General features: G+C 45.3%; 3 protein-coding genes across 5 annotated transcripts in view; 2 read left to right on the forward strand and 1 right to left on the reverse strand.

Moving 5' to 3' along the window:
• The first annotated feature begins 288 nt into the window (after positions 1 to 288).
• On the forward strand, positions 289 to 9,190 carry taf7 (TAF7 RNA polymerase II, TATA box binding protein (TBP)-associated factor). Of its 2 annotated transcripts, none has more exons than XM_036548206.1 (13): positions 289 to 451; positions 1,074 to 1,137; positions 1,373 to 1,449; positions 1,751 to 1,829; positions 3,103 to 3,236; positions 4,002 to 4,125; positions 4,295 to 4,353; positions 4,905 to 4,977; positions 5,181 to 5,294; positions 5,866 to 6,060; positions 6,819 to 6,931; positions 7,466 to 7,525; positions 9,022 to 9,190. In XM_036548206.1, the coding sequence occupies exons 2-13, from the start codon at positions 1,098 to 1,100 to the stop codon at positions 9,064 to 9,066; spliced, it is 1,113 nt and encodes a 370-aa protein (XP_036404099.1). In that variant the 5' UTR covers positions 289 to 451; positions 1,074 to 1,097; the 3' UTR covers positions 9,067 to 9,190. The 2 variants fall into 2 exon arrangements, with proteins under 2 accessions (XP_036404099.1, XP_036404100.1); XM_036548207.1 differs by lacking the exon at positions 289 to 451 and adding an exon at positions 485 to 778.
• Positions 9,191 to 9,887: 697 nt separating this feature from the next.
• On the forward strand, positions 9,888 to 16,642 carry LOC118791260 (aryl-hydrocarbon-interacting protein-like 1). The gene is made up of 8 exons (XM_036548562.1): positions 9,888 to 9,983; positions 10,642 to 10,821; positions 11,218 to 11,406; positions 12,475 to 12,651; positions 12,906 to 13,047; positions 14,363 to 14,904; positions 15,624 to 15,768; positions 15,990 to 16,642. The coding sequence occupies exons 1-8, from the start codon at positions 9,888 to 9,890 to the stop codon at positions 16,640 to 16,642; spliced, it is 2,124 nt and encodes a 707-aa protein (XP_036404455.1).
• A 3,492-nt stretch (positions 16,643 to 20,134) lies between these two features.
• The window catches only part of drp2 (dystrophin related protein 2), a 79,312-nt gene continuing 76,287 nt past the window's right edge, over positions 20,135 to 23,159 (reverse strand). For both annotated transcript variants that reach the window (XM_036548092.1, XM_036548091.1), the window contains 4 exons: positions 21,865 to 22,102; positions 21,127 to 21,244; positions 20,629 to 20,718; positions 20,135 to 20,364 (listed from right to left, as the gene is read on the reverse strand). In XM_036548092.1, coding sequence (XP_036403985.1) covers positions 20,345 to 20,364; positions 20,629 to 20,718; positions 21,127 to 21,244; positions 21,865 to 22,102 — 466 coding nt within the window. In that variant the 3' untranslated portion in view covers positions 20,135 to 20,344. The remainder of the gene's footprint in view (positions 20,365 to 20,628; positions 20,719 to 21,126; positions 21,245 to 21,864; positions 22,103 to 23,159) is intronic.

A 23,159-nucleotide genomic window follows, 5' to 3' on the forward strand; every position in this document is an offset into this window, starting at 1 on the left:
TGCATACGTCTTATAAAAGCGTTCGCGCACTCAAACTCCGCTCGGTGCACATCCCCTAGCTGTGCCAATATTCATTCACGGGTTCTCCTGCCATAAGATATGATGCGATTTAAAAGTACGGGGGCGTTACACAAACGCGTCTTTTTTGGAAACACAACGATGTAAAATAAGGAACACGAAATTAGAAAACAGTTCGTCTCTGTGGAAAGCTTTGTGGGAAAAGACAGGCGCTTAACCATAGGGACAGTAGGGACAACGTCATTCACAATACTTCCGGGTTTCAACTTCCGGGTAACCGGGCATAAGCCAGCGCTCGATTCTGTTTTGTTTACAGCAGAAGAGAACGTTGTGTGCTAGTTAGCATGTTAATGACGGTAACTAGGTAACGATAGACAATTTACTTACGTCTGTGCAAGCCAAGGCCAGCTGCTGTGATCAACTTTTGCATGTGGTAAAGTATTTTTCCGATGTGAATTTATTTACGTAGTCCAGCACAGCTAACGCTAGCGTGGTTTGGTAAGGCTAAATAGCTAGCTAGCTAGCTAGCATGCAGTTAGCTATAGCTAACTAAATGTTTTTTCAGCTTCTGTTAACGTTATACCTACGTTAATTCTACCAGCGAAATCAGCATCGCTGTCAGATGATACTTTGTCGCACTTAATCCGTTACCAGTTCCTGGCTATCTAGTTGTAGCCTGGTGTCTACGATACTGGATGAAAGAATGTAGCCAGGTAACGCCAGCAAACCTAGGTAGTCTGTGTACCAAAAATAGCCAACGGTAGGTACCTCGTTCGCCATTCCATTATTGCTAGCTAATCTCTTTTGATGCTGACTGCGGTTACTTGTAATGGTTACAACAAATCTGGCCAGCTAAGGTAGATTTAGCCAGTCTGAGTTAAATTCGTCTGGCCGACCCCAGCCCTGTCATTAATCATGTAGTGCAAAATTTTGACTCTGAACTAGAATCAGCTGTTTATGGTAGAAATTGCTTAGCTAAACTAGCTGTCAGTGTTGAAGAGCCAGATAATAAATGTTAGTTGTCTGATTCATTCGGTGTCTTCCTTTTTGCGTAGACGCTGGGATATTAAGGATTTACAATGCAGAATAAGAAGACCAAAGTGGCTTCAAAAGCAAAAGGTAAGTCTGATTCTCATAATATTTCCTAGAAAGCGGGAATCATAGCTAGCTAAGTAACTCACTGTTTTTTTGTTCCTTTATGTAGCAAATATTCTCCAGTAAATTGTATTTGACAAAGAACAGGATTTCTCTTTATCCTTGGAATCATCCCGAAGCCTGAGAAAAATGACGTCTGCACATTCATATCCATTGTGATTGCCACTTTGTCTCTTGTTGTTGATTTTCTTTGCTTCAGTGGGGAAAGTTGGTTCAAAGAGTAAAGAAGATGCTCCTCATGAGCTGGAGAGCCAGTTCATCCTGCGGCTGCCCGCGGTAAGCAGGCCACGTCTGTCTAATTAAAGGCCCATTACCATCCTACGCTAAACTTAAGCTTTGTTTTAATGCCAATACAACTGAACCAGATTTGGCAAGCTACATCCATTGATCCATTAAATTTCCTTCTTCATTGCTAATAAAATAGATGCATCAGTAAAGGTTATATACTGATAGATTGAGATTTGAAACTTTTAGTCACTGTTTGATCTTTTGTTTTCACTTGTAAATCGCTTTGGATAAAAGCATCTGCCAGATGAATAAATGCAACAGTCATGTAACAATGTGTTGTTTGTCACAGGAATATGCCTCAACAGTGAGAAGAATTGCACAGTCTAGCAGCATGAACATCAAAGACAGACTCACTATAGAGCTGCACGGTATGTATGTGACCATATGTACCGGCTAGATCACTATGCTCTGGAAACTGACTGTCCCCTCCCGATGGGGACGCTCCACTCAGCTACGATGCCTGTCTGTACTGGTCCTACAGTGGTGGAATTAACTTCCCACGGGGGTCAGGACAGCAGAAACACTGGCCATCTTTTTGACACAGACTGAAGACCCACATCTCAGTTCCACCTCAATCCTCACCCCTTGACATCTGCTACTTGTATTACTCGCTGCTTATTTTACATGCAGTATTATGATGTGTTATGGATGCTGTAATCTAGTGACTGTGATGTATGATAGTATGTGTACTTGGCTTTCCCTTGTTTCTAGGCTGTCTAGTTTCAGGTTTGCACAAGTTAACTTGTGGTAGTGCTTGAATGAATGAATGTTGTGCTCACATTCACTGGCCTTGGGAGTGTTGTTAGCCTGGTCTGACACCACTGCTCCTTTATCTTGAATGGATACACTTCTGTTCTTTTGTCTTAGAAGTCGCACTGGATAAGAGCTTCTGCTAAATGCATGTAATGTAATGAATGCACTGTAGTGTGTGTCGGCAGTTGGGCAAACAATCAGTGATGTGACAGGTTTGTTGATTGTAGCTTGTACCTTGGTCTCATCAGTTAGAGCTGAATTATTGAATATTTTTGAGAGCTCTATGTAAAGACAGTGGGATCCCCTACAATGGGAACTCCCTTTGAGCAACATGCTCTCTGAGGATTAAATGTCGCTGTGTTTCACCTCTTTAATTAAATAATGGGTAGCTCTTCCATATGACAGTAATTATGTCATTACTGCATTTATAGAAGTTGCAGACTTTTTCTCATAAAGATGAGGCTGAAGATTGAAATGTTTTGCCATACTGTGTCCATAGGTGAAATTATTTTGTTTGGTAGCCTCATTACACCTTACCTTAAGATGTAAGTGCCTTTATTGTCCGTAAAGCTAAGAACAAGTTCAAGACAGTTGCCTGTCTAATGTCCATTCAATAACATGTGGTTGCATCTTCTGCAGAAAAGATGTTATAATAATTCCTCTTCTACATTTGTGCATTTGTTGCACAAAAATTGAAGCCTTTCTTTTGATGCTCAGCATACATTTTTAAGGAGATGCTGTCATGTTTATGTTGTATGCAACAAACTGACAAGGCAGCAGTACCTTTGTGTGTTAAAGGTACAGCACATAAGATACGAACCTGTGATCATCAGGTCCATAGTCCAGTGTACTAACCTCTAAATCACATGTGCACCTCTCTCTGTTTAGCTGATGGGCGCCATGGGATAGTGAGAGTGGACCGTGTCCCTTTAGCTTGCAAGCTGGTTGACCTGCCTTGCATTCTCGAGTCTCTGAAAACTGTGGACAAAAAAACATTCTACAAGACTGCAGACATTTGTCAGGTAAGATATGTCACTGAATTTGATACAGCTGTCTTCACAGTAGACAAATATTTTTGTTTCACATGTTGTTTAAGGCAAATTTGGGGGCAAATGTGTAGTTGTTTAAAAAGCTTTGTTCATACAGTGCGCATTCAAAAGGTTTGGAGATTCGTCAATCCTCACGCCGTTTGCCTCTATCTCATACCTCATGTCATACCTCAGAAATAACAATAGCATCACATTTGCCAGATTCACAGATTGAGCTCCTTTCTGGAGGTATGGTGTGGTTGTGAATTTGTTGTGAAGGCTATGGAATGCAGCCACTAAGGATCACATTTTGAGCTGGTTATACTTCAACTCTTGCACTTGAAAATTCAAATACTTTCTAACATTTTTATCTGTTATCTCAAACAGAAAAAAAATGAAGCAGTGCATTTAAAGTCTTTATTGTCCTTTAGTGGGCAAGCATCCTGAAAACATTAAATCTCTGAGATAAATGTGTTGAAGGTCATTGCATTCTAGCTCAGTGGCTTACAGTTAAGCCGTAGTATAAGGCCTGAGGAGGACTGTAAGTTGAAACGCATGAAGGCACAACCTACTTGGCGTATTTGTACAAGCCAGTGCCCTGGGTGTTCAGGGATCTACACTTAAGAGTACCTTATTGTAGCCTGGGACCACATGCTACTACTTAAGATCTCATTATAAATTCAAAGTTTCTCTTTTTATTATGTCATATAGTAATTATTCCCTGTAATCTGCGCCTTTTTTTGGGGTACCCCTTGGCAGATGTTGGTCTGCACTGTAGATGGAGACCTCTACCCCCCTTTGGAGGATCCCACCGGCACAACAGACCCCAAGAGCAAGAAGAAGGATAAGGACAAAGACAAGAAGTTCATCTGGAACCATGGCAGTGAGTCCCCAGTGCCGCCTGTACATGGCCTCCGATTCATAATACACAGCTTCCTGCGCTGTTGCCGCAGGGACATGTTTTTATGCATTAGTGCGTCTTGAAGTTGAGGTTGCCCTCTTGGTGGCTGATTGAACTGTTTAACATCAAATAATAATGTTTCCGTCTCCAGTCGCTTGCCCTTTAAAGAACACCAGGAAAAGAAGATTCAGGAAGACTGCAAAAAAGAAGGTGCTTTCATTTTGTGTCCTCCCCCACCCCTTAGCTTTTTTCCTTCAGTTGCTAGAAAAATTATCCTGAGGTTACAGTCCTGCACAAGGCTTTATTCAAACATCTAATCTACATTTCATAAAAAACAAGGACTAGAAGTAAAACCAAGATTTACATATAAATAAAACCTTACATCTTCATTTGCCCCTGAGGTATGCAAGCCAGCAATTTAACTGGTGCTTTGATCGAAGTGACAGAAAGTGCAAGTGAGAGGAAGGATTCTGCTTTGTCTCGTGAATAAATCTATTTTAAAGTGCAGCGAGGTATTGATTTCCCTCTCTTTTTTTTTTTTTAATCACAAATGTGTTGCCTGGCAGGCCGCCAGCAGCTGCTTTGAATGCAGAGTGCTGTGCGTGCGTGCACGTGTGTGTGTGTGTGTGTGTGTGTATGTGTGTGTGTGTGCGTGCGCTTGAATGTCAGAGAGAGAGAGAGAGAGAGAGAGAGTGTGCGTGGGTGTGAGTGTTTGTGTGTAGTTTTTGCAGGGCTGCAGTCTAATCTGATTTATCCCGCAGTACATTGAGTCCCCCGATGTGGAGAAGGAGGTGAAGAGGCTGCTGAGCACAGACGCGGAGGCTGTCAGTGTCCGTATCTTTTTACCACAGACCTGTGTGTTTTCCACTGCTGCAGCCACACTAACCAGAGCTGACAACCCACCTCTGGGTTGGTTAGTTAGCCCTAATTTGTATTTTGATTGTGGAAGACTTGTCCCTGATGGGAGTCTGTGAAGCACATGGTGCTGGGGGTCTGTCTCTGGCACGGTTGCATGTTTCACCTTGACTCAGCCTCAGGATGGGAGGTGATTGCAGAGGATGAGACCAAGGAGGCAGATAACCATGGATCCCTGGCTAACTTGGACTCCTCCCCCGGGACCTCCGGGCACAAGATGGGTCACGGGTCCTCAGGTACTGGCAGGAGACATGGTTGGGGCAGTGCCCAGTGCTTCATTCTTTAATCTGTGTAACAAAAGCTTTAATAGGGATCCTTGGGTCTGCTGGCCTAAAATGTAGATTTGGTGCCAGGTATTAATTTAACATTACCAGTCAATGACAGAAATAAAACCATGACAAATTATTTTGTCTGTACCGAACACATACCAGGGCAGATATCAAAATGCTTAGCACATCTAATCAAGCTCTTTCCATGGGTTTAATTTTTTCATACAATAACCTTTTCAAGGAAACATCCTTTGTGCTGTTTTGAGTAAAATGTAATATTTGATCACAGAGCAAGCATTTAAATCAGTGTCAGAACTGGTGTATTCTGGATTTTGGTTTGAAATAATGGTTTATCAGAAATTTATTTTAGTTAAAGCACCAATAAAGGCAGTGAAAATGGAACGGTGCTTCATTTTGAGCTAGGTTTAAAGCCTGAAGCAGCCTGACTAATCAGCAATCCTTGATTTCATCCATTTTAACTTAATCCTGGTTAGTCCTGAGCACGATCCTCTGTGTCGTCTCTCCTCCGCTACACCAGTCCAACGCGACGAGCTGCGGGAGATCTTCAACGACATCAGCAGCAGCAGCGAGGACGAGGAGGACGAAGGGGACCGCCACGAGGACGAGGACCTCAACATCATGGACACGGAGGAGGACCTGGAGCGGCAGCTGCAGGAGAAGCTGAACGAGTCGGACGGCGCGAGGGACGAGCGGGACGGGAACAGCCAGATAGGTACCCGAGAAGGGGAGAGGAGAGGAGGGCGTGCGCAGTGACACCACTCCGCAGTGCGGTGAAAGGGGAAGGAAGGACATCTGTGGCTCGTATACATAGCTGGATGCATATGGCGCTTATATCGTTAGGACAGCAGATGTTCCATAAGAAGGTTCCCCGTATTGTCGCTGTACTTACTGTATGCACTTTTGTACGTCGCTTTGGATAAAAGCGTCTGTTAAATAAATAAATGTAAATGTAAATGTAAGGTAGAGCACAGATAGTCACATGACTATAAGTAGACATCAGACCTGTGGGTTATTCCTTATAGTGAGGTGAATGTTCTCACGCACACACACACACGCGCACACACACACACACAAAGATGTTCACTGTTCCATCCACATGCTGAGAATAGAGGCTCTGGCTTGCACACACACCCCCACACAGGGATCCCAGTGCACCTTGTCAGATAAACTTGTAGCTGTCAGAATCCATATCTCAAAAGCTGTATTTGTTGACAGCAGGGTTGTCTAGTTCAGGTTTTTTGATACACCTGGAGTGTATCACTTCCTACTTCTGCTAATTATCTGATGATTAATATATTCGTACCTGAGAGGGTGTCGGTTTAGGCCTGCACATTTCATGTAGTAACATTACCCCTGGAGTCTGGAATAGTGATGTATGTGTAGAGGGAGGGTCACCTGGTAGATATCCTTGCTCGTGGGATGGTGAGGGGAAAACTCACTGTCTGCCCCCCCCGTGCCCCTGTCTCGCAGTGATGGAGTACCAGGTACAGATCAATAGCCTGAAGACCAAGCTGCAGGAGACACGCGCCCGCAAGAAACAACAGGAAGACCTGATCATGAAGGTTGAAAACCAGGCCCTGAAGGTGAGAGAGAGAGAGCACACGCACATACACACAGTGAACACCCTCATTGAGGTAGCAGCATTGGACCAAAAACTTTATTCTGTATAATCTCTCCAGACAAGTACACATAAAACTCCCCAAAAAAGCCTTTATGTTGGCAGTTCATGACTTTTAATTAACATAAATATTGCAAGTCAGCCCTTTCTGCGTAATTCACAAAGCAGAATTCAAACCACCAGCAGTTCCAGCTGCTCCTCTGGGCAGATTTATAGTCTGTATATAACATACCCCCATATGCAGTTCTACCACACCTTTGCTCTCTGGATTGTGTGTGATGTGGGTTGAATCAGATTTTTTTTCCCATTATGATCAAAGTGATGCTGAACGGTCATCCTTATCAGAATGCCTAAAAATGTTTCCTTTTCATTTTTATCAAACTTAAAATTCCCAAAAGCAAAAGCAGGGGCAAATTGGTGGCTTGTTCATTCCCAGCCAGAATGAGGAACCGCCTGTATTAACACAGTAGGCGTGATGTGTCATTTCTGTGTGTTTCAGAATCGCTTCCAGGCATTGCTGAATGAAATTATCCACCAGGAGGAACGTGAGATGGAGCAGGTAAGTGGGAGAGCGGAACACACATCTATAATGAGATGATCAAAAAGCATAACATGCGGGTCCCAGAGTATCTCGGCTACCATAACTATCAACTATCAGCTATCAAACACAGCAGCAGTGGGGTTATTTCTTAACTGGCAGGTTTGGTTAAAACAAGTATTTTGAAATTATTTGAGCATATTAAAGGAAGAGAATGCAGCCTTTTATGAATCTGAAAATTATTTAATTTTAGTAACAATAATTGTCACTGATTACAGATGGTGATTGTCACTTTTGATGATTTCACTAAAATAATGTCTGTTAAATACAAAGTATAAAACTTGTTGCTCGTTGCTTAAACAAGAAGCAGAACGGTAACTAAGTAGCAATGGTTTCCAGATTGTGTAAGTGTGGTTTTCAGCGTGGTTTGATGGTGGCCACGCGAAAAAATGCCATTTCCACTTATAGCCAGTAATAGGTGAGAGTGCTCTGAAAGTGGGCCATTCCAGATGGCCACCTAGTATTCCTAATTTTGGACAGAGCACAGTCAAACTAGTAGTACAAGCAGTGCTGGTTTGTTGAACGGGCACAGGAAGAAGCAGTCTGGCACAACAGCAAGTACTTTGTCTGATCTCCCACACACACAAATGATTTTTGAAGTAAACGGACGAACATGTCCGTCCAGACTGAGACATCATCGCTTGTGTGGGAAGAGAGAGAACTGAAGTTTTCATTTAGCTTTCATTTCATTTCGCAGAGGTTTTTTTTTCTCTCTTTTTCTTTTTCCCTTACCTGTTACCTAGCTGCAAATGAATGAAAATAGCAAAAGGCAGGAAAAAAGAACTACTGTTTATCTGACATAACAAATTAAGTGATAGACAGGGATATTTAAATCTGTTGATGTGTACCATTTTGCAGTTGAGTTTGCAAGTAAACGTGAGAAAGGTGGGAAGGAAAGAGACTGATGTCTGAAGTCTCTCAGGAGTATAGTGCACCTGAACATCATCAGACACAGGATATTTTTTGATGGATCCCTGTCCATTGGGGCCACACACACACAGTTTAATGTGACTGACGGAAACAAGCAATTATATATTATTTCCACATTATCTGTGAAGCGTACATTTCCATGTTTATAAGTATAAGATCTGATGTTTTGTTATTTATCACAGTCATCTTTCTTCCAACTGGGAACTGCGGTCTGAAGATTATTTGGCTTTTTTGATATACTCCATCAGAAATGAGCTAAAGATCTCCAGCTTAATATTTAAACACACAAGTGGGCATCACTTTACACTGCAAACAGTAGCAGCATGTAACCCTCCTTATGCAATACGCTGTTTTAATTGTGCCATTTGTAAGGACAAGTATGCACCTTATGCAACACGCAGTTTTAATTGTGTTATTTGAAAGGGCAAGTAAACAAAACACAAATAATGTTGAAAGAATTGTAATTTGGCATCCACTATCTTTATAATTACCTGCCAGATATTCATCATTATTTTCTGCCTCAACAGTTGGCCTCCTTGCAAGAACAGTTGGACTCGCTGATTGAGAAGTGACCAGCAGGGGGCAGCATAGACATGGCACAGAATGGCAGTTCTGGCACCCAGAGTACATGAAACCAACTGCAGATTCAAGTCTTTGTTGACTTGCAGTGCCATTTTTTTTTTTTTTTTTTTGTTAGACACAAAACAAAAATGATTTTACCCGCCTGTATTTTGTTTGGAATGTTTTATATTCATTGTTTCTGTAGTGTTATTTTGTTACATCTGTTGCTGTCACACTACTTGTAGCCATGATAATGGCTTTTAAGCATGATGATCTTGCTTTTGTATCAGTACTACATTAAAACATAAGAATGGATGATGTGTCTGTTTTTTTAATAATGATTCTACAAGGTTCCATGGTACAGATCATTCCTCAGGGCTGAGGAAAAATTCCTCGGTGGACACCTTTTTCGCCATAATACACAGTACCCTTTCTCAACACAATGCTTCCTGCAGAGTGAGTCATCATTTATTTAATGATGGAACACAGCCTCAGATAACACCCCATGTAAACCTCGGTGAAACTGACCTCAGGTACCTGCCCTACCTGGAGGCTGCAGGCTTCTGCACTGCTTGGGAAAGGATTAATCTGAAGATTTTTGGGGGCGGGGAGATTAGCAGAGACAGATTAAAGCGGCCGTCCTCAGCCTGGTAATCCAGCCATCTGTCAGAGAGCAGGCAGGTGGCACCGGCCTGTGTGACGCTAGTTGTCCCCCCCCCCCAACAGTTCGCTAATTAAGAGTGCAGGAGACGCGCACACAAACAAGCAGCCGCAGTCCGCCGAGGAGCCCCTGAGCCTCTGCAACTCGAGAAAAGCGAAGAGCGTTTTCACGATGGAAGAAACTTACCTGCTGAAACATCCAGGGGTCAAAAAGAAGATTCTCCATGGAGGCCAGGGCCCGATGCCCCACTTTCCACCTGGGACAAAGGTAAAAGGGGCTCGACTCTAATGAACAGACTTCATGATTACCGTGTCATGTGGCAATTGAAAACCCATTTACATTTTCAATATAGTATCATAAACTACACCTCAGCATTAGTATTTCAGTGTTTATTAGACCTGAATTCTGTGTTACCGTGACCTAGATAACAGCCTGTAACGCACCTGGCAGCTGGCTTGTGAAAGCAGAACTTGTCGCTTTAATTGCGACGGCGGAAGTCGCGAGCTCTGTTGCTGGAGCTGTCTGCTGATCATCTGCGCTAGGTGACTTTTTCTTCCGCTCGCCACGTCCAACCATATGGCCCCGGGTCTGGCAATGATGACTAAAATTTTCCACAACAATGGCAACAATCTCCCCATTCACCAGCTGTGAGCTGTGTCCTCTGTGCGTGTGTGTGTGAGAGAGTGCTCCCATTCTGTCGAGGTTCTTACATCTCCCCAGAGTTCAGACGGACACAGAATAAAAATGACTCATTTCAGCACTGGCACAGAAATAACACAGACTAGAGAAGGGTTTGGGGGGGGTGGCTCTTGAGGAAGTGTAGAAAACAGAAAGCTCTAGAAATGTATTACAGTAGATCTCCTGCTCTTCCGTAATCCTTACTCTCTCTCTCTCTTTTTCTCCGTCTGTGTGTCTCTCCATGAAGCTGGCGTTCCACTTCCAGACGCTGAAGGATGACTTTGAGAGGACGGTGATCGATGACAGCCGTAAAGGCAAGCAGCCCGTGGAAATCTTCGTGGGGAAGATGTTCAAGATGGAGGTGTGGGAAGTCCTGCTCACCTCCATGAGGATCGGAGAGGTGGCTGAGTTCTGGTGTGACGCCATTGTAAGTCCAGCAGTGAAAGACCCCACCCCCAAGACAAACACGCCCTCATCTCCCAGACACTGTGTATAAGTATGAGCAAATGCTCCATTACCTGAGATTTCATCAGTTCGCAGGGATGGAAAAGACTTTTGTGTACCATGCAAATTAGTGGATCTCCTGTCTACTCATTCACAGCCTGTTGAAAACTTAAATGACTAAAAAGACTAATCTTGTACTTCTAAAGCTATTTTTCATGAAAAACAAAGGTTACCAGGAATTATGCTATTTTTCTGCAAATCATGTGGGTGTGAGTTCCAGAGGAACAGCACTAAACAGGCGATCAAGAATGAGGGTGATAAGCAGTCCTGCTCACACCCGTGCTAAGCTGCTGAGCCCCTCCCTCCTTCTTCTCTCCAGCACACAGGCTTGTACCCCATCGTGTCTAAGGGCATGCGGCTCGCTGCCCAGGGGAGAGACCCCCTGGAGGGCCAGAAGCACATGTGCGGCATGGGGAACCTGTTCCACTACCACTCCACAGGCTTCCCCGAGCTGGACGAGCTGATGAGGGACCCCCAGCCACTCATCTTCATCATGGAGCTCATATCGGTGGGACAGTTACATAACATTAAAATACACGCATTACATGCATTTAGACATGCAAGAACACATAGCATTACATGTACACGATTCCTGTGACCCGGAGGTTAAATGTTCACTATATAGTGTTCAGCTGAGGGGCTGCTAAAACGACTATTCATTTGACAGACACTCTTAGCTGGAGGGACTTACAAGAATAATATTGTACAGTACGTTAAACACATAAGACAGGAGTGTCATCACCAACAACAGTTACAGAGCACAAGAACTATAGTAGTTCAAGCTGAAATAACTGCCCAAATAAAAAGCTGGAAGAGTACTACAAAGTGCTGGAGCAGACCACAGAGCTCCTGGAGAAGCACAAAGGTGCCTAGCCTACACACCAATACAGACACAATAGCAAGAATCTACCTTTTTGTTTCTCTCTTAATCTCACTCTTCTCACTCATTCTTACACACACACACACACACACACATCCAAGTCTTCACACAATGCTCATTCAGGTCTCTTAACACTTCCTTCCTAAAGAACCAGCCCCTGTTCACTTTCAGTTTTAATGTAGATGTATGCCACATCCCATAAAGAAACAGAGTGGTAATACTTCAATTAAATGGCTTTTTATTGAGTTGTCTGGGCTCAGATTGCTGCACTTTGCCTCATGTTCCTCCATGTCTTCCTTCTGCCAGAACGTTTAAAAGAGCCAGGCACATCGCTATCTACCAGTTTATCCCAATGCAATCGAAGCAGCCGAGCTGTAGATCAAGCTGACAGACTTAAAATAAAAACATGACAGTAAAAGCCATGCAATTATGCTTATGAGCAACATAGCGTAGAGCCTAGCAATTAACTTTAAAAGCAACATTGCCTTAAACCATAGTGTTTACCTGGCACCACACAGCAATCCATAAGAGCAATGTTCAGTAATGAAAAAATGAAAGATGATGCAAACTGCAATTCGATAGTAGGCTCTGGGTAACCAGGTGACATATGCAACTTTGAACCGACCAGCCAGGCATCTGCCCTCCTCTAAGGCCATCACCACTCTCCACTGATGCAGGCCTCTCTGTGCTCCCCAGGTGGGCGACCCATTCTCCTACAAGCGCGAGTCCTGGATGATGGACAAGGACGAGAAGCTGAAGGCCGTGCCGTCCCTGCACATGCAGGGGAACGCCCTGGTCAAGCAGCGCCGCTTCCAGGAGGCTGCCGAAAAGTACCACGAGGCTGTCCTGCTGCTGAAGATTGTGCAGTCCAGGGTGAGAGGGCGGGGGGGGGGGGGGGAGAGAGAGGGGGAGGGAGGAAGGAGGGGAGGGGAAGAGATGGGAGGCAGGAGTAAGAGATGGAAGGGAGAGGGGAAGGAGAGGGATGGGCTGGTGGAGATAGGGAGGAAGGAAGCGAAAAAAGGAGGGAAGGGAAAGTGGAGACTAAGGGGGGCATGGACTCTGCAGAAGTCTCTCCACCAGCCCGGAAACCTTATCATTTTGAGGGCGTGTGTTATCTCTGTGAGCAGGAGATGCCTGGCCACGAGGACTACATCAACCTGGACCGCCTCATTACGCCCCTGGTTCTCAACTACTGCCAGTGCATGCTGGAGCTGGAACAGTACTACAAAGTGCTGGAGCAGACCACAGAGCTCCTGGAGAAGCACAAAGGTACCTGGCCTACACGACACACCAATACAGACACAAGAGCAGGGATCTACATCTTTTTTGTCTGTCTCTTAAGCTCACTGTTCTCTCTCTCTCTCTCTCTCTCTCTCTCTCTCTCACACACACACACACACACACACACACACACACACTTATCCAAGTCTTCAAACAATGCTCAGTCAGGTCTTTTATACATTACCTTACTGAACAAATCAGTCCCCATTCACTTTCGACTTTAATGTAAATGTATGCCACGTCCCATAGAGAAATATTATGGCCATACTTCAGTCAAATGGCTTTTTTTTGGGGGTTGTCTGGGCTTTGTCATCTTTGCTGTGGCCTCAGATTGCCACGCTTCGCCTCGTGTTCCTCCATGTCTTTCCCCTGCCAGAAAAAGCTTAAGAGAGCCAGGCACATCGCTATCTACCAGTTTATCCCTACGCTATCTCAGCAGCAAGAGCTGTAGTTACCCTAATAAGGCTTAATGCAAATCAGCCATCTGAACAGCGACGGGCACGTACTTTCTTATCTCTCGCCGGGCAAGCGAGATCATCTCTCCGTTCATCTCAGCGCCTTTTTGTCCCGTGCCCCATCTCCCCATCTTTCCTGTTGTGTCCTTCGGTTTTCTTTTCTCCTCATTTTGCGTTTATCCGCTTCCATCTTTCCCTTTCTCGCCTTTTCACTTTTTTTTTTTTTTTCGCCGTCTTGGATTCATCTCAATTTCAAATCTGCTCAAATGCTGTGTCATTGCGGCTGCACTGCTATTGTGAGCGGTTGCAAGAAAAAAAAAAACCCAATTTAAATGTTAACAGAATGAATGATTCACAGGAAATCTAGATGAAAGGGAAAAGCAAAGTGATGGGGCCGCTGATGGAAATCTGAGCTTGGCACTTGAACACACTTCTTAGCAAGAGAGGACTGTGTGGATGTATTTGTGTTTCTGCTGCAGCACAGCGCAAAGAAACACACCTGTGGTTTCAATCTCTGTTTTTCCTCTGACAGTTGATATCAATCTTCGTTACGATCAAATGGTAATGCGATACAGTAATTGCAAGTGTACTGCATTCAAACGCGAGCTGGTGTTCTTAGCGAGGCAGAGTTCCGCTTCGATTGTGGTCTCCATTTCCCTTCAGAGGCGTGGATCAACCCCGGTCCCACAGCGATGCCGAAACCTGAGCAGGTCAGGTGGGGGAAAGCATTGATTCTGAGAGAGCTCAGGCAGCAACACTACATGATAAATATTTCCATCTCAGTGCTGCTTCTCACAACACCCCCCCCCCCCCACCCCCCACCCCCCACTCCCCCCACCTTCCTGTAGATAATGTCAAGGCCTACTACAAGCGGGCCAAGGCACACGCAGCCGTGTGGAACGAGAAGGAGGCCCGGAAAGACTTCCTGATGGTGGCCAACCTGGACATCACGCTGGCTCCGCTAGTTCACAGGGAGCTGAAGCAGCTGTCGGAGAGGATGAAGGAGAAGTACTGGGAGGAGAAGAGCAGCTACTGGGGCATTCTAGAGGAGAAAGAAGGGGAGAACCTGAGGAAAGAGGAAGATGAGGAAGAGGAGGAAACTGTGACCCAGGGGGAAGAGGCAGAGAAGACACAAGATCCCGAGGAGCAGGCACAGGATGAGCAGAGGGAGGTCACGGCAAAGGACGAGGCAGCCAATGAGGCAGCAAGCAGTCAAGCAACCAATCAGAGCGCAAGACCGGTGATGGAGGGTAAAGATTGGCAGCAGATGCTGCGGCTGGCTCATCTGCTCCACGATGAGGGAAACTTCCTCATCAAGGAGAAGCACTACCTGGAGGCCACTGAGAAGTACAAGGAAGCCATTGAGTATATAGACTATCTTCAAACCAAGGTGAGTTTGAAAGCTATGTGTGTTCAGCTGGGACCCCTGGACCCCAGCATAAGCTTGTTATTGATAAGCATTTCAGTACCTATCACTTCCTCCAATGGCTGTAATTGGTACAGTTGAAAAAAAAACACCTTTCTCAATCCACAAAACAATGAATGCTAAAGTAAATATACCCTGAGAAACTGCTAAAGTAAATAAACCCTGAGAAATTCCAATGTTTCGTTTCTGATTTCTGTTTTATATTAAGTGGACAATCCTCAAGAATTTAAATATAAATCCCCATAAATGCTGCATGTTGTGATGTTGATGAGGAAGGACATCTTGTGCTTATTTTATAAATGTGATGACTGAGAGAACAGAATGTACATGGTTTTTGTAATCTTTTGAAAATATGGAGCTTTGTGTAGTCTGCTTCTTTTGCTTTCTTTAACTTTTTAAAAATATGCCTTATTTTAAATTATGAATAAATCTTTTTAAAAGTTTGCCTTTCTCCATCTCCCCACCCTCTTCCTCTTCCCTCTTTCTCTCCCTCTCTCCCCACCCCCCCACCTATATTTCTCTCGCGTCCCCCCACCCCTTCGCTCTCCCTCCCTTCACCCATTCCCCTCTCTCCCTGCCCCCCACATCCCTCTCTCACTCTCCCTCCAACCCCATTTCACCTGCTTCCTCTCTTTCTCCCCATCTCCCTCCTGCTCCCCCTCTCTCCCTCTCTCTTCCTCCAGCACGTGGATCGTGAGGGAGAGGACTGGGAGTCCCTGGAGAAGGTGCGGCTGCCGCTCACTCTCAACCTCAGCCAGTGCCTGCTGGAGCTGGAGGAACACAATCAAGTGCTGGAGATCAACACCAAGCTGCTGAAGACACACAAAGGTATCCAGCTGTGTAAGAAGCAAATCATACAGATTAGGGGCGCTATACGGAATCAAGCAACGAGGGGATTACACAGGGTCACATACGGTGATGTTTTACCATAATAATGCAAAAATATTACAACGGCACAATGAAGTGTACAGGAAGGCCGGTCTGTTTTACCTGAATTATTTACTGTGGATTGGATGTGAAGCTCGTTTCCCATTCTGTCTTGCCCTCAGACAACCTGAAAGCAGTGTACCAGCGGGGGCGAGCGCACTCCGCGCTCTACCACGAGGACGAGGCCCGGAAGGACTTCGGCAGGGTCGTCAAGCTGGACCCCAAATTCAAGCCCATCGTGCGCCTGGAGCTGAGAAAGATGGGAGAGAACATCAGGGCCAAGCACGCCCGTGAAAAGAAAAACTACTGGATGACTGCTGAGGAGAAGAGGAAAAAGGGGGTGAAGGTGAGGAGGTCAGAGAAGAATCAGGGGGAGAAGGAGGCAGGAGTCAGCAAGAAGGGCGCTGCCGCAACAGACAACATCAGCAAGGAGGGGCTAGAGGACAGGGCCAGCAGCGCTGAAGAATCAGAGAGATTGCAGGCCCCAGAAGAGGAGCAGGCAGAGCGAGATAATCCAGCCACAGATAAGGATGATAAAGAGGGCACAGATTTTACACAAAGTGCCAGCGTGAAAGATAAGTCTATCAGCGCTGAGAGACCGGGTGCTGAAACAGAGGCTGAGGTACAAAATGTAACTTCTGTGGAGCCAGCCCAAGGTAGCACCGGGGCCACCGACCGTGCGACCAATGCAAACGCAGGAAATGACACCGTGACGGCAGACCCAGCGAATGAGAGTCAACCAGGTGCACACCAGGATCAGGGCTTTGAAAATTAAGGAGATGACAGAAATGTAATAGGTGAAATTGGTGGCTGAAATTGATAGCTGAAATTGAAACTGACAGGACAAATATACAGCAGGGAGAGAAGCATAATGCAGCCAGAAAATAGGACAGTCCAAATTGCCTGAAGGTCATACACCAGTGACACTAAACCTATGATCTCAACAAAAAACACAGATTTTGCAGTTGAGGACTCTAAACTGAAACAAGTGGCAGAGATGGGGAAACAGAACAGCATAGGCGTATTGAGAGAATGTCTCTGTGATTATTCCCAATTGTAATCCAATTTTAATACATTAGTTCAAAGCATTTGAAACAGTCATTCCTTATAACAAATACAAATTTATTTCTGTACACAGCAAGTAGAAAGGAGCCCATGACCCATTCATTTTAAAAAGCCTTCCTTTCACAGTCATTTCATACAAATTAAAAAAAGGGCGGAAACAGTAATGTAACAGTAATTATACCGTTTTCAACAAAACAAGATTGATTTAAAATAAAAAAAACAGTAAATACGTTATCAAATTAGGGAAACAAAGAAATGTCCTGAATGAAAAGTCGAGTTTGGAAATGAAAAGCAGAGTAACCTCAGAACAGACTTCCCTCCAGGCTGACGTGGTCCTGAGCACAGCGGGAAAAGAGCAAGCAATGGCGGCCATTTCTGCTGTGCACCCAGAAGAGGTTAAGTGACTCATTGCCTCCCCAGTGAATTAGAGAAAACAAACTAGTTAGCAGACTTAGCCACAAGCTGCTGATAGCCAAGGCTGTGACATGCGCGCCTTTTGCCTACACTTAGAAATAACAAGTGCAACCATCAGAGGTTTGACCAACTGAAAATAGCCAAGACGCCCCCTGGCACCTTCTTCTATTTATTCTCTTGTCCAGACACCATTTTCTTCATTAACGCTGCATGGGACTGTTGATTATAACTTGTTGTGATCCACAAGGCTTCTGAAGCAGCAAATTGAATAGATAAATATATGAGTATGTAGCTTTTTAATTTGCTGTACATGATGCGGAGGATACTGGTGTCCACTGCTATGTGTCCAAAGTAGGGTTTATAAATACTGAGTGAACTTCTAGAGAAAGAGCAGAATCACAATAACCAGTCTGAGAGATATGGTGCTTCTTCGACCAGCTGCATAGAATTAATATGGCAGCTGTTACAGCATGTCAGAATTAATGGCTCTTGAAATTTTGCAGAACCTATTTATTGTTTACAATTTACAACCTAGAATGTCTTCAGCCGAACATATACCCCTGGGTAAGCTGCTGTAGGCTAAGAACAATTTCTTCACTGTAATTGAATGTATTCGTATACAATAAACCGCAGTCAGGATATACGCCCACAAAGTAAGAGAAATGCACACCCAATAAAGGAGTGGATCAATTTAATGTTGTGTGTGTGTTTTTTAGAGGCAACATGGTTTACATCTGCGGTGCTCCACATCTGACTACTTTGTTTCCTTGGCGATCACAGCAGATGTTGATTTTGATGCCTTGCCGATGCCAGTTGCTTTGTCTTGGGGCCATTTGTGCAGTTAGCTGTATGGAAATGCAGCCCTGTCCTCGTGCTCGCTTCCCATATGTTAATTCGCAGCCTCTCCATTACAAACAGCGCCCCACCTTGCAAGCTTCCAACCTGCAGTGCGGCGTCCATGGGGACCGTATCCTAGCAACCGCATCAAAACAAGCAGTCGGTGGAAGCACAGACTGATGTCAGATGTGAGCATTGTGCCCTGAAGGGAAGCATCGCAAATGTGAGACGGGACTGGAGCTGAAATTCTGTGCTGTGCCATAAGGTTAGAATGTTTTAATCAGGAGCGTGCTCCGCTCCCAGCAACTGGGACGAAACAAGGAGGAACCGTGCCCTCTTCCGCAAATGTAAAACGTTCCCAAAACTTTTTTTTGTTTTCCCCGAGGTTATCCACAAATACACCACAGTGAATATTTACACACAACTTAGGAGATAAGACTGAGCATGCTCCTTGTGACATTCTTACTTTTCTTCACATATCGAGCATATTCCCCTAATAAGACCTGACATCTTCCCTCTCCTAGCCATTCTTTACCTAGCCTGCCCTCTACAAGGCTGCTCACTCATCTATTCAAATAATGTCTTTTTCTGTTTTACTGTCATAATGAGACACATTTCTGTCTCATTATAATGGTACAATAGCCACTGACTTTTACCTTTCACCACGACTTCAACCGCACCATGACTGGCACACATTTCACACGCTGCTTCACTCTCCCCTTTCTGAATCGTGAAAACGTAAAGTAAGGAGCTTTGTTTAATAACGCACATTTATATTTCTGACACATATGAACGAGCCGGTGAGATGAAGGGAAGGGAGACCGAAGGCTGACTCCAATATAAACTCACTGCGGCGAAACAAGCCGCTTTGTCCATGGGAACGTTCAGGGTTTTAAGGCATATTACACTGTGCTCTGTCAAAATGTGTCATCTGACCCTAGATTGGCTGTCCCTCCCAGCCTGGCTCCCCGTGGGGAAATCCGGGGATGGCGGCTCCAGGCCTGGAGCGCTTCCCCTTCTGTGCGGGGACGAGTGGGACCCACAGTAAAGACCTATCATCTATCAGCAGACGCTTTCGGAGCAAAACACAGCCAGCAACAAAACAAATTGGCCTCGCCATGAGACCTTCCCTGGGAGCCCTGTCAAAACCAAAGAGCCGCAAAATTGCAGTTCACTTCCACACGGGCCTGTGTGTGTGTGTGTGTGTGTGTGTGTGTGTGTCTGTGTGTGTGTCTGTGTGTGCGTGCGCGCATGCAAGTGTATGTGCAAGTGTGTGTGTGTGTGTGTGTGTGTGTGTGTGTGTGTGTGTGTGTGTGTGTATGTCTGTGTGTCTGTGTGTGTGTCTGTGTGTGCATGCGCGCATGCAAGTGTATGTGCAAGTGTGTGTGTGTGTGTGTGTGTGTGCGCACATGCAAGTGTATGTGCAAATGTGTGTGTGTGTGTGTGTGTGTGTGTGTGTGTGTGTTTGTGTGTGTGGTGTGCACTCACTGAGTCTGAGTCACAAAGGCGATGGCCAGTTTGAGGAACTTTGTGCGGAAGTGATGCGCTCCCGGGCACTTTGGCTGTCGTGAATAAATTATGGATGTCTGTGGGGATGCCGCAGTCGCGCAGGGTAAATAGGCCTGTTGTGTGCTGTAGCTCCAGTGCCTTACGATCTGCCTCTCTCTGTGTGGTTGGAACCAAATTTTGTGGCACTCACGCAACATCACTGAGCGCAATTTGGCATCAAGTGCACTAGAGGACCTGACACCTTTTGCACACCGATGAAAAAAATGACTGTGACATTTGACATTTTCACACCCGGGAGGTACTGGCACTCCAACAAAAAAAGCCCCCACACTCCCCCCATCCCCCCCTCAACTCCAGTGCATCGTTCAGATCCCACATCGAAGGAAGGTCTTTGTGCTGTACTGGTAAAGCTTTACACCTTGTAGGATTGCACAGAGCCGGTCGACACAGTGTCTGAGCGAGTGCGAGGCTTTGGCGGGGCTGCCTGGAGGCTAGTGCAAAGAGATCCAAGGATGCTTTCCAGTCTGACGCTCATCAGGCATGGCTACGCGTGAGCTGCAAGGACAGACCCCTGGTGCACTCTGGGTAAAGACAGTCCACTGGAACCCAGCCTAAGAGGGCGGTGCTGCACACTTCAGTCTCCGCTCCAGTGTTAGATGACTGATTGGGCACCTGGAGATGGAGGAGAGAAAGGAGAAACATGTTAATCAAATTATTCAACTAAAGACACAGATTTTTTTTTATTTTTATACAGAGCCGCTGAGGTGATTTGGTACAGTGTAAGCAGACCAAAAACAACCCTTAAAGAGGTTGAAAAACATATAATTGTTCACAGTCTGACTTTAGAGAGCGAGAAAGAATGTCTTATGATTTTTATTTCCCACTGGGGAGGCTGAGATTGAGCTGACAGCTGGGCTGGCCTCACTCTGGGCTCACCAGGTTCTGAGGGGAAGACGTTCCTTAGCTGCTCAATCACCTCCTGCAGCTGTAGCACCGTGTCCTGTTGTTCCTGATCGATGTCGTCCCCTGCACAGGCACAAGGGACACGGGGGGGGGGGGGGGGGGGGGGAGAGATGGTCACACCCCAGCAGCTGCTCCGCTCGGAGAACGGATTTACAGGGCATACGACGGGGCCAAAGTGCAAGCTCTCCATCTCAAACCGCAAACGTCTGTTTGAACTTCTGCGAACCCAAAGGCAGATTCACACTATTGCTGTACATTGTGACTTCAAAAGAATCCCTCACAAAAGATCACTGCCTTACTAAAATACATTACAGTATGCATAACGCCTCTTTCAAAGCTTACCCAAGCCTTCAGTTGCGTCAGGTGGCTACTGTGAAAAAGCTGTTAAAAAGGCTTATGCAATCTGTGACAGCCGCTCTCCCTGCCCTTGACTCCAAAGTCCACCCCCCCCAGCTCTCCCATCCTGCTTACCTGCAACCTCTGTGTCAGGGGTCTCTCTGCTCCGTTTCTCCCCCTGGTGGCCACCCCCTGACACAGGGGAGGACAAAGAGGAGGGCTCCGACCCATTGGCTTCCGAATCGTCTTTGGGCTAGCGGGAAAGAGACAGTTTGTTCTAAATTCAGTTCTAATAGGAATCCAGGAAATGAAACAACTTTGTGAATCCTTATAATGACATTTTTTTTTACCAAAATAATAGAGAAAAAAACACCCATTTCAGCAAAATAAAACTTAAGTTCCATCAAAAGTTCAGGTTACCAGGGGATTCAGTCCTAGTTCCGTAACTTTCAAAAGCACTTTCTTTCTTTGGAGATGAAAAGACTCTATTGACAGTAAAAAAGCAAAATATTCTCCCTCTGCCTCCTCACACAGTAACAACAGCTTATACTGAAAGAGGACCTTGCACACATACAAATACATATTCTGGAAATGCAGTACTCGGGGTGTTAAGCAGAGAGTCCTTGGAAGTCTGTTCCATAAAAGATGTTGAAACGGTATTGTCAGATGTCTCCCATATCTCTCAAAGCCCTGGGCCTGTCTGCCCCCCTCCCCCCTCTCTCTCCCTCTGCTCCCAGGCCTCTGTAATAGGTTTTTTCCTCTCAACCTCTCCCCAACCTTCTCTACATCCTTCCATACTTCCTCCTTACCTACTGTTTCTCCCTCCCCTTCACAGCCGGCTCTCTCCCCCCTCTACCCCCCCCCCCCCCTCACCTGCAGCAGCAGCTCTCTGAGCCGACAGAGCTGGGACTCCAGCTGCTTGTTGTGGTCCTCCAGGATCTGCATGCGAGTCTCCAGCCGAGTTTTGTGCTGCCTCAAGACACGGGCCTCCGCCAGCAGCTCATCGTCCTGGTGACCCACCGGCGACCCGGGCCCCCCGTCCGTCAGGTGAGAGGAGTCGGCTGCTTCCTCGTGCTTCCACTTGAGGCGGCGGTACTCCCCCTGCAGCACTCTGGGGGGAACAGCACGCTCTCAATCAACAGCCCGGCACGACAGGGCACCAGGGCTTCTTCTGTTCATTAACGTTTGCACTCATTAAAATCTGATTTCGGGTCTCCCTCCAGTTCAAAACCAAAATGTTTTTGGACATCAAACTCAGGGAACATGATTGGTTCAATGGACTCAGGACAAACTAAAAAGACCGTTTTATAGCCCCAAACTGTTTTACAGATGTTTAGAACACAAAAGCATATGCCAAATAGATGGTCCAGTGGCACATTAGAGATGTTCAGTTCTTTTAACCACACACTGTTGCTTTGCTTCATTTCTTGAGAGGGCAACCCTTTGAATGTCTTGGCACTATTACATATATATATAAACCAGGAGTAGTCTTTCTCTGGGTCTGGAAAATGTACTAAATAACACAAAATTAACAGCATTATAAGATTTCTAAATGGTCACACCAGTCAAAAAAGTGAAACACACTTCCTTTGGTAAAATTTTAAAAATTTAGATTTGAATGTAAAAGTTTCTTTGTTACTGAATACACAGAGACACACACAGACACAGACACACACAAACACACACATATGTGTGTCTGTGTGGTATATACACACACACACACACGTATATTTGACAATCATTTATCACACACATAACAGTGTTACAAAAGCGTCAATCGACGAAATAATTAGGTCATTCATCAAGGGTAGTTTGCTAATCGTGCTTAATTACCCAATCAGTCATGCACAATGTAATAAAGGCTAAATGAATCATTCAAAGTGTGATTGAAGGCTCATGGTTTCAGGGGAGACAGAAACTAGAAGCGTGCCCAGGAATTTCACCTCTGGTGTCAAATAAACTTGTACATGGAAAACCATTTCTCTTCATTTGTACAGTCTCACTGAGGGTCCATTTTGTTACACGACCCTTAAAATGCTCCTGTGCGATATTAAAATATGTACAGAGCAAAAATGATTATATGAATGCTTTCATCTTACCAGACACTCTTTTCCAGAGTAACATACAACGTGAATACATTTTGTATGTTTCCAACCCCTATAAACAGC

This window comes from Megalops cyprinoides, chromosome 16 (genome assembly GCF_013368585.1).
Source record: "Megalops cyprinoides isolate fMegCyp1 chromosome 16, fMegCyp1.pri, whole genome shotgun sequence".
NCBI classification, from domain to species: domain Eukaryota; kingdom Metazoa; phylum Chordata; class Actinopteri; order Elopiformes; family Megalopidae; genus Megalops; species Megalops cyprinoides.

Excerpts from the sequence above, each read along its gene's own strand:
- taf7 (XM_036548206.1), top strand. The coding sequence starts at position 1,098 with ATGCAGAATAAGAAGACCAAAGTGGCTTCAAAAGCAAAAG. Across the intron at positions 1,450-1,750 it reads TCATCCTGCGGCTGCCCGCG|GAATATGCCTCAACAGTGAG; the intron begins GTAAGCAGGCCA and ends TGTTTGTCACAG. Across the intron at positions 4,354-4,904 it reads GGAAGACTGCAAAAAAGAAG|TACATTGAGTCCCCCGATGT; the intron begins GTGCTTTCATTT and ends TTTATCCCGCAG.
- LOC118791260 (XM_036548562.1), top strand. The coding sequence starts at position 9,888 with ATGGAAGAAACTTACCTGCTGAAACATCCAGGGGTCAAAAAGAAGATT. Across the intron at positions 11,407-12,474 it reads TCATCATGGAGCTCATATCG|GTGGGCGACCCATTCTCCTA; the intron begins GTGGGACAGTTA and ends TGTGCTCCCCAG. Across the intron at positions 14,905-15,623 it reads TAGACTATCTTCAAACCAAG|CACGTGGATCGTGAGGGAGA; the intron begins GTGAGTTTGAAA and ends CTCTTCCTCCAG.